The 11,217-nt window shown below is 35.7% G+C and overlaps 1 protein-coding gene across 1 annotated transcript; it reads left to right on the forward strand.

Annotated features, from left to right (window-relative positions):
* The first annotated feature begins 1,513 nt into the window (after positions 1-1,513).
* LOC113043306 (interferon-induced GTP-binding protein Mx2-like) lies at positions 1,514-10,681 on the forward strand. Its single transcript, XM_026202579.1, has 9 exons — positions 1,514-1,655; positions 1,763-1,961; positions 6,861-6,939; positions 7,040-7,162; positions 8,718-8,850; positions 8,944-9,087; positions 9,228-9,304; positions 9,404-9,613; positions 9,696-10,681. The coding sequence occupies exons 1-9, from the start codon at positions 1,532-1,534 to the stop codon at positions 9,927-9,929; spliced, it is 1,323 nt and encodes a 440-aa protein (XP_026058364.1). The 5' UTR covers positions 1,514-1,531; the 3' UTR covers positions 9,930-10,681.
* Positions 10,682-11,217: the final 536 nt, after the last annotated feature.

Here is an 11,217-nt window from a genome sequence, read left to right on the forward strand (position 1 = left end):
AACAAGAGAGCTCTGTGCCTTAGTGGTGCTGGCCCTAATAATAATAATAATAACAATAATAATAATAATAATAATAATAATAATAATAATAATAATAATAATATAATAATAATCAAAACAACACAGTAACATAATATTTTGCAGGTCAAGGGGTGTTGTGACTCTCTCACTCTCTCCTTCAAACGATAGATGGATAGATACATCAATCAGTTGTCACATAACTTTTCATTTTCTGTTGATTGTCAACTGTGTTTGCTGTAGGAATTGTTACCAGATGTCCATTAGAGTTGAGGCTGAAGAAGGTACCAGGAGTCAACTGGAAGGCTGTTTTAACGTACGATAAGAAGACTGATGAATCTGTGAATTCCTCACATTCTGCAGGTTAATAGTAGTTAATAGTTAAGTGTTTTGTTTTCTCAACTGAGAGAGTATCTTTCAGCTGCATTTAAATTATCGCTTTTACAACTGGATTTAAACCATGTTTTGTTGCAGGTCCTATTAAAGCCAGCAAACTGGTGGTTGGAAAGGTAGCACAGGCAACTCAAAATCAGAAGAAAATTGAATTTTCAGATCCTTCACTTGTTGGAGAACATGTCGCAGCAGGTTAGTAAAACTGCTGGGATTCTCTTTTCTTTTCACTGTTACTAGTGTATATAATTAAAAAAGATTCTAAATCTCATCATCAGTAACTATGTACATATATATTTTGTCCTATAAAATGGATTTTATTTTTATAGTCTTGAATGCTGTTTTGTCAATTCAGCATTCCAATTCACCTTATCACTGTGCAGAACCCATAGCACATCAGTTTTGTTGTATAGCCACATTCTTGTATACAATACACTATATCAATCTGTCAAAATCTGTATCAAACTTCTGTATTAATTTTACCCTCTTGAGCCTGTTATTAGCATGCTGCTAAGCTAACAATATATAAGCAGTACACAATAAATGGGTAAAATAGTCAAACTATTGATGCTTTAAGCACTGAATGAAATGTATATTTAATTCAAAGTCTCACAATTTTAGCCTAGTGTTTCTTTACAAATTATGTACTTGATTTTTTTTTTAAAGGGTACACCATTACATATAAAATGTAAAAACTGAAATATTCATTTATTAATTCTAAAGCAGTGGTTTTACTCAAAATATTTAAGTACTATATAGTCTCTTTACAATGGCTTGACTAAGATAAATGTCTTCATTCTCACTGCTTTAAAGGACACAGTTATTTTCCAATGAACATTAGAGTTAATTCTGCAGTTTTTGTGTTTTATAGCCCAGAATGAGCTGGCAGGAAAAGGGGTAGGAATATGTGATGAGCTCATCACATTAGAGATCATGTCACCAGATGTATGTGACCTCACATTGATCGATCTGCCTGGAATTGCCAGAGTCCCAGTAGAAGGACAACCAGAGGATATTGGAAAACTGGTGAGTCATATAATCTGATTTTGCTGATTCATGATCAAACTAGTTTAAGTACAGTTTTTAATCTATGTCTTTGTCTTTATAGATCAAACATCTGATTATGAAATATATTAAGAAACCTGAGACTATAAACCTGGTTGTGGTCCCTTGTAATATTGACATTGCAACAACAGAAGCCTTAAAAATGGCACAAGAAGTTGATCCTGAGGGCAAAAGAACAGTTGGTAATAAAACAGTTGATCTGCACAACATCAAAAATCTCACCAAAATATTGTGCAGCGCATTTGCAAGAAAATTGATATTTTATAAAATAACCATTTCATTCTCACAGCCATTTTGACCAAACCAGACCTCATAGACAAAGGAACAGAGGAACGCATTCTGGCCATTGTCCAGAACAAAGTGATTCCTCTCCGCAAAGGTTACATCATGGTGAAGTGTAGAGGACAACAGCAGATCAATGATGAAATTCCTCTGGAGGAGGCAGCACAAATGGAGAGAGATTTCTTCCAAAACCATGACTATTTCAGGTTACAGACCGAAAATAAATTAATTTAAATTCATAATTAATACATTTTGCATATTAATTTATTTTTTAAATTTACTTATCCTAATAATATAATGAAGAAAAACATATTAAAAGAATTAAAAGAAAACCTTTAGTTATAAGGCATAAAGGCTGATTCATACTTCGGCGTCGTCGTACCTATGCCAAAGCTTACTCAGACGCACTCCCTTACTCCATAGCCTGACATGCACCTATCCAAAAATCTAACAGAGCATCAATTCTACATGGACAGCTGTGATTGGTCTGCTAGAATCCCTCCCTCCATATGAACTTGATTTTTGTTTGTGTTTATGTGCACTTTTATTTTATTGTTACTACACCTTATATAAAATCTAACAAAGCAAAGAGTCTTATCATTTAAGTGATGTGACATACAGCCAAGTATGGTTACCCATACTCTTACTTGGTGCTCCTCATTTAACCCATCCAAAGTGCACACACACAGCAGTGACCACACTCACTGAACACACACCCTGCGCAGTGGGCAGCCATTTATGCTGCAGGAGCAGGTGGCGGTTTGGTGCCTTGCTCAAGGGCACCTCAGTTGTGGTATTGATGGCCCGAGACTCAAACCCACAACCTTAGGGTTATGAGTCAAACTATCTACCACTAGGGCATTATTATGCTACATAGCATTATACATCAGTAGTTGTCTGCAACAAACAATGTCTATCTGCCATCGTACAAGTCCTTGAAAGAATGCCATCTTCCCCTTTTCCTTTGTTGTCTCTGTTTGTAGTTTTAAATAATTTAATGGTTTGATATTTATTTGCCACTGTCGCGGCTATAATGCCTCTCCAAAGAGCGCTTCTTCGGCTTTTGTCGTGGTACTGCAGGTTATTCCAGCAACATGCCTGTTGACTCTTCAGAATAGCAGTTTGAATGTGTACACGTCGATGCGGACAATGACGCAGAAATACTGTATAAATGAAAACTGATGCAAAGCCTATGGCATAAAAAGGCTACGGTCCGATGCAGAAGTATAAATCAGCCTTTATCTTTTTTATTATCAATATTTTTTATTATTTTCACATAAACTACTTACAGAATCAGTATGAATTTACAAGTAAACATTCTTTTCTAACCACTCTTCCACCCCCATCCAATCCTCACTAGACAGAGCACTTAAATAAAACTCATTGCGAGGCATTGAGTTGGTGTGTAAAATAAAAAAAGGAAAAAGACAAATGAAACAAGAAAAGTAAAAAAATTAAAGTCAAGATGGGTTGAATGGTCATATCAGCATTTTCAGTCAAAGTAACATCCAAATTATTCACGTATGCAATAAATCTGTCCCAAATCTTTACAAACATTTCCTTTTTTTTTTTTTTTCAAGATTAAAAATAATTTTTTCAACAGGCACATACTGTAGGACGAAAGTTCTCTAAGCCATACAATAGGCCTAGGTGGTTCTTCTGATTTCCATTGTATAGCTATACATTTCTTTTTCCCATTTAAGTCTTGACAATGATACATCCTTCCCATACAAGTCAATGAAATTGGTGTACATATAAGACACAAAACCTTTTTTCTCTCTTATAATGCTATCAATTGGAAGTAAAGAGAGAGACCTTAAATTATCATGTATTGTATTTATATAATTTCTCACCTGAAAGTACTTGAAAAAGTATTTAACTGGAAGAGAAAACATTATTCTTAATTGTTCAAATGTCATTAGTGTGTCCTCCTCATAGAAGTCTCCAAACACTTGTATTCCCTTTTTAAACCAATATTATGTTATCCCATCTCTTAATGCCTCAGGAAGAGATGGTTTGTATTGAAAAGGAGTATTATAATATAACGACAGTAGCCAATTATATTTTTTTTTTCCTGATTTCAAACCCCAATTTGCAAGCATGTCTAAACTACTTTTGTAACACAAGTCAATGGGAATAACAGCGCCTTATCTAGAGGTATTTCCCCTGCATGATATCTTTTGATTTGTTTCCATGCAGGTGGCAAAGTACTATTCATCTGCCAAAATCATACCGCTCTCATTTGTGCTGCCCAATAATAAAACCGAAAATCTGGAAGTTTTAATCCACCTTTTTTAAATGTCATTTGTAAAGTTTTAAGTTTAACCCTCAGAGTTTTATTATTCCAAATAAATTGGTCTATAGCGTTTTTTTTTTTTTTTTTTACTTTTGTGGGATAGAAAAAATTAGGAAGAACATTGATTTATCATTGAACATATGGGACGGCAGTGGCTCAGTGGCTCATGTAGGTTGTCTACAAACCGGAAGGTTGGTGGTTCAATCCCTGGCTCCACCTGACCAAGTGTCGAGGTGTCCTTGAGCAAGACACCTAACTCCAGATGCTCCTGACGAGCTGGATGGTGCCCTGAATGGCAGACACCGCAATCGGTGTGTGAATGAGTGTGTGAATGGGTGAATGTGAGGCAAATTGTAAAGAGCTTTGGATGGCCATGTGGTCTGTTGAGAGCGCTATATAAATGCAGTCCATTTACCATTTAATCCTTAAATGCACAATTTTTTCAGAATTCCATAAAGGAATGTTTTAAGAGCATTCTCTCTACAGTCAAATTCAGTGGAATCAAAACACTTTTATTAATATCGATTTTATAACCAGATAGGTCTCTACAGTTTTCCAACAATTGAAATAAAGTAGGTAGAGATGATTAAGAATTATTTAGATATAACAAAGCATCATCCGCTTACAATGATTTTGCGTACACAACCTCCTACCTCTAGTCCATATATTGATTCATTTGCCCATATTGCTATGGGCAGGGGTTCCACTGCTAACGCAAGAAGTAGTGGAGACTGAGGACATCCCTGTCTGGTTCATATCAATAAATCATTTTGTGAAGAAATTAAGAATTTCAAATGAAGAAATTCATTTTATGCAAAATAGCTATCAAATAAGGCCATTCTACTCTGTCGAAAGCTTTTTCTGCATCTAAAGAAAGAGCGATCACCGGAGAATCCTTTTGTTTTGCCGAGTAAATAGTGTTCATTAATCTTCGTATATAATCGAAAGAGGATTTATTTTTTTATAAATCCAGTTTGATCCATATGAATTAAACTAGGTAAAACCCTCTCTAAATGTAATGCAATCTTTTTAAAAAGAATTTATATTCAGAATTAAGTAGTGAGGTCGGTCGATATGAGGTACATAGGTTAGGGTCTTTGCCAGGTTTCAGCAGGACCGTAATTAAAGCCTGATTTAAAGTCTCTGGTAATTTTTTTTTTTTTATAAATTGCCTCCTCATACATTGAAAGCAATGGGTCAGCTAATTTAGCAAGAAAACATTCAATAAAAGTCCATTGAAAAACCATCCAAACCAGGTGTTTTACCCCAAGCTAGTGCAGCAACAGCAGACTCTCTTCTTTTGAAATTTTTTTTTTTCTACTTCTCCTCGGTCATTATCACATAAGACTGGGATATTTAATTTAAGTTTTGGATTTCAGCTTCCTCTACTCCTTGAGACTTATACAGCAATTATATTTTAATTATATTTTTATATTTTAAATATAGTCCACCCTTGACATAACCAAAGTTATTAATAATCATCGAAGAGCGCAAATCATCTTCAGCGCAGTTAATCTTGCTTGCTATACGGGTGATTGCTTTAGTAAAGTTTACTATAGATCCCTTGACATCGTTGATATGCCTTTTTTATATTAAATAAGTGCAATTAAGTGCAGATGCTGTTGTCTAAAATAAGTCTCTGTCGATGCTTTGGAGTTGAAGGATCTTTGTCCCACCGATAGCTAAATCCTCAGCGTCGCAGGAACGCTTTGAGTGAGCTGAATTCTTGTCGCTTTCTAAATGAGGTTGATGACATGTCACCAAATAGCATGATAGTAGAATTGCCATAGGTGAGCTTGCCCCGTTCTCTGGCCAGGTTGAGGGTCATTAGTGTGTCTCCACATCGCAGTAGACTAATCAGAATGGCCCATGGTTTGCAGTTTTCCGCTGGTCGTCGTTGCAAAGCGAGATGAGCTCTTTCAATTTCGTAGATCTCATCCTCCTTTCCCAGAATTTTAGGAAGCCATTCTTTTAAAAAATCCACTGTGTTTCTGCCTTCCAGTCCCTCTGGGAAATCAACAAGATGTAAATTCTGATGACGAGATTGATTCTAAAGTTCATCAATTTTATCTTTCAGCTGTTTAATTTCGTCGTCAATATCCAATTTGACATCCCCGACATCTTTGTGAAGGCCCGTTATGCTTCTTCCGTCTCCAGCTGCTTGGTTTCTACATCCACTGTTCTCATTTATTGACTGTAATTTGTTTCTCTTAGAATTCTGAGAACTAACTCAGGCGTCCGTCGATTTAACTCCTGAACTCTGAGAAAAGATTTTTCCATTTCTGCATGGAACCGTGGCGGCGAGTCAGATAGTGGTAGTCTCATTTCCTGAGTTTCTTCTTTTTTTATTGTCTGTTTTCTTTGGATTCGGCATATTTGTCAAAATATTTGAAGTTATTATTTTAGATAAAGTACTTTCGTCGCAATGTCTAGAAGGTTATTTAGAGTTATTCGGGAGCTCTAAATGCTGCGTCTCACTCTAGCGCCATACCCAGAAGTCCAATCAGCCTGAATCTTACCAATATTTTCAGGTCAGCTCATATGGTATTTTAAAGTGTCCTAATATTGTGTTGGTGTTTAAATGCATCAAATTTTTTCAGAATATACATTTAATATTGGAGTCATTTGCCAATGATTAGGAAATTATTTGTTCCAAAAAAACTCGTAGCAAACCCCTCCCTTCCCTTTTTCTTTTTTTATATAAATGTTTTTGTGTGTGTTCACTTTGCCCATTGTTTTTTAATTAATCTATAGTACATTAAATAAAATAAGCCAACTTGTGAAAAAATTGCCTTCTCTTTTTCAACAGATGCCTCTTGAAAGAGGATAAAGCAACTATTAAAAATCTTGCCGTCCAACTAACTCAGGATCTTGTTGATCATATCAAAGTAAGTTTCTAAATGCCTCAAAATCATGAATTTTTTGTGAACTGCACTTTGGATGGATTAAAATACTATAATCAAATTGTGTCTTGCCTATCTTTGTCAGAAATCATTGCCACAGCTCCATGAGCAGATAAATAAGCAGTTGTGGAGTGTGAAGAGAGCACTTAAGGACTGTGAGATTGGACCACCAGAAGACCCTGAGGGAGCCAAGGATTTCCTTATTAAAGTAGGACCTCTTTCACAATGAGCGGTGATAGCAGAGCTTTATTAAAAGAACGTAGTCATACAGGCAGGTAAATCAGCAATCCTGTGGAATTATTTTTGTGTCTTTTATTATTCCATCAAAGATTCTGTGTTTAAAAGTGAAACAAACTATTTTGTAATTAAAAATTTAGATCGCTCTTCTTAAGGCTCAAAAATAAAGAAATTGCTCAAATTAATTGCAGTGCATATAAATCTTTGAAAATCTTTATGGTCATAATTTATGAATCCTCACCCTCCAAATGAGCTAGTTATTTGGTGTTCGTTACTTATCTTATTTTCACTTGAGCTATAATAATCGACAGTCTCTGAAAATATTGTCCTGACGCTTTACTATTGGGGATTCTGGCAGCTAGCTATACCGTTGGTTAATCAAATCTACAGTGGGCTTAGCTAACATTACGTATTTAGATGGGAGAGCATGTGAGGACATAAGGACATGAGGGGACATAATTAAGTTGACTTGTCACAGAGTTTAAGATATGTTTGTTATCTTAGTACATGACCTGTTTCTCATCATGAAACAGAGTGGCAGTGGTCAACCTGTGACATCAATCGAGAATGACCAATAGGAAAAGGCCTTTCATCCTGGTGGGTTGAGACCTCGCACTGAGAGACAGCTTAACTCGCAAGCAAAACTTTTGAACTAGCAAAAAAAAGGTTTTAGATCAGCAAAAAAAGATGGCAGAAACATTTTTGATTTGTGATTTTTTTTTAAAAAGTATTAGTATAGTAAGTGCACAAAGAAAAAGATTTTCAAAGATTTATATGCACTGCAAATAATTGTATCTATTTCTTTTATTTTTGAGCCTTAAGACTTTTTTATTACAAAATAATTTTTTTACTTTCAAACACAGAATGTATTATTTGAATAATAAAGACACAAAAATCATTCCATACAATCCAAGGTGAGACAGAGTAATCAAAAAAACAATAGGCAAGGGTCAGGAGAGGCAGCAAATGATTAAAAGGAACAAGGTCACAGACCAAAGTTGAAACCACAGGAAACAAGGAAAACATGTAAACTACAGCAAAACAAGACTTCGCAATCAAGGAGTGAGTAATCCAGACTTTATAGTATTAGATTAATGAGGTGATGAGCTACAGGAGAATATGATCAGTGAAGAGTCCGGGCAAAGGATCATGGGGAATGTAGTCTGTGATACTAAGACACCAGTCTAGGATGGAGTGCCCTCTAGTGTCCATCAAGGGCATTTCCAGCAGTTGATCTTAACAACTTCAAGACATCAAATCTTCTTGCTTCTGAAAATTTCATTAGGGTTCAATCTGCTGGAACCCTTCAAGAAAACCAAAAAATGTATTGAACAAAATATGAATTTTGTAATACAGACAGATCTGTTTGTTAATTAAATTAATAGATACACTTAGAATTCAAAGGGGGAAAAAAGTCAAATGTAATCCCAAAATTGCCCTTCAGATAAAACATCTTTTACCCTCTCAAGTCATGTATGATAATAATTTAACAGGCGCATGATGGAACAAATATATTTTTTCCTCAGACATTAAATGGATTTAATGAGAAAATCAAGTCTCTGTCATCAGAAGAGATGATAACTGAGAACAATATGTTTGCCCAGCTTCGTGCTGAATTCAAGAAGTGGAATGATTATCTTAACAGTACAAAGACACCCTGTGAGTATATTTTCACATTTAAGAAGCAGAGAGTTCAAATGAAAATGTAAAGGGTCAGTTTAATTCACAAGAAATCCATATTGTTTCCAAAAGTTAACAATTCAAATGAGTTAAGCAAGAATTACAGAGGGATGGAACTGCCTGGTTTCATGAACTACAGATTCTTTAAGAAGATAATGCAGGACCATGTGGCCAAACTTAAGGATCCAGCCATTGATTTACTCAATGCCATAAAAGGTACCATCACACATATTTTTGTTTTAAAGACTTTCTGGTCATTGTGGAGAGCCTCCATTAAAAAAAACAAAATATTAGATCAAGAACCGAATGACTAGTTTTAGCACATCTTTGTTGTTCATTGTGTATTTCTTCTGAAGACATCATCATTAAGCAATTCACGGACGTGGTGAGTGAGTGCTTCCAGAACTATCATGTCCTTCAAAACATCACTAAGGTGAATAAGGCCTTTCAATTGCTCCTCAAATAATGAAAATATTATAGTCCAAGTTGATCAAGTTGTCTTTCCTTTGTTCTTCTTTACTTGATTCTGTAGGACAAAATCAACAACATTCAGTTAACCCAACTAGAAAAGGCAGAGCAGAGGATCGCAGAGCAGTTTGAAATGGAAAACAGGATCTACACTCAAGATCCCATTTTCCTGAAGACCTTGAGTGAGATTACAAATGAGACTTTTTCAGAAAAGGAGTTACCTGTCTTTGACAAACCATGCAAGTATAAACAAATGCTGGAGGCGTATTATGAGGTAAACTTACAGTAGTTTTCATTTACAAATTGCACTGTGCTTGTGGTGTGATGACATAACTTATCTAATTGTTTTCTTTCAGATTGTGGTGCAGCGGGTGGCTGACCAACTGCCCTTGATGATCAACTTTTACATGCTGCAGGAGACGGCTCAGCTCCTGACTATTGACACAATGAAATTACTGGAAAAGCCAGATGTGCATGAGCTCCTGTCTGAGGACTCTGATGTCAGCAGAAGACGCAAAGACCTAAGAGCTCGTCTGAATCGTTTGACTACTGCTACAAAAACAATTAGCAATTTTCTAAATAATCACTAGAAGATATATCTGTAAAAACAACAAAAAATACTAAATATAAAAATACGAATGTATCTAATCTTAATCTTGTAATGTATCTGACAACCATCCATTTTCCAGACTTGTTTAAGCGTTGCAGGATTCGACAATTTAACCCATATAACTTGTGGTAACACTTTAGAATACTGTTTTATCATTACTGAATAATGACAAAAGAACACATGGGTTATACAATATTAGCAATATTAACTAATAAGATACTCTGATTAATGAATTAGTAAGTTATAGTGCTTAGTTGCGTTCACTATTTGCTAATCAGTAGCAAATTTTTTTTCTTACCTCCCTTAAGAACTAACAATAACTACTATTTACAGGTCCATAATTAATATAAATAATGTATAATTAAATCGGGGCATAGAGGAGAAACAATGATGTACATTATATGAAAGATAACGTGTTTTTTGAACCTTAAACCATATGAACATTGATTTACACCAGATACACAAAATAATGTTCTTTTTAGCAACATCATATGACCCCTTTAAGGCATGTGTATATATTATGACAATCAAAAATTATTAGCAAGCTAAACAAAGTTTGGTAACACTTTAGAATATTGTTCCATTGTTAATGAATAACTAAAAATTACTAATGTACTATTAACATTCTATTAACCACGATTAACTTTCAAAACCTCTGATTAATGATGTAGCAATAGCACTCTATTAGCGAATCAACAAATAAAATGTTTTCATTTATCCTGGATAACTAATAAATACTGTCACGCCCCCGGGCTGATCTGTCTGTTTTTCCCCATAGTGTGAGTTGTTTACACTTACCATGTGCTTCTGTGTCACTGTGGTGCACGTCTCCGCCCTCTTGTTTCATTATTATCTTGTTATTGGTCACCATCACCTGCTCTGCATTATGATAATCACTCCTTCTCTATTTAGTCTCCTCATGTGTGCTGTCTGTTGTCAGATCGTCGAGTTGTTCTCGTCCATGTCTCAACTTTATCCACATCTCTTGTTTAGCCTACACAGATATCGTGCCCGTTTTGTTTTCATCCTCTAGTTTGTTTGTTTTTTCCCACTTCCTCCTGCTTTCAGGCAGCGCTACTCTCCAGCCTTCCGTGTTAGAGCTCACCGATCGCTGTCACTCCCCTTCTTCGCCGCGCCACAGCGCGCCACCAGTTCCCCGCCTAAACAGCGCCCCCGCCTCCCTGTCAGTTTGTCCGGGCATTGCATCAGAGGATTTCCAAGTGGAATTCGTCCAGGAGGCTCTTTTGGATCTGCTCCAGACTGCCCTG

Source organism: Carassius auratus, chromosome 25 (assembly GCF_003368295.1).
Source record: "Carassius auratus strain Wakin chromosome 25, ASM336829v1, whole genome shotgun sequence".
NCBI lineage: Eukaryota > Metazoa > Chordata > Actinopteri > Cypriniformes > Cyprinidae > Carassius > Carassius auratus.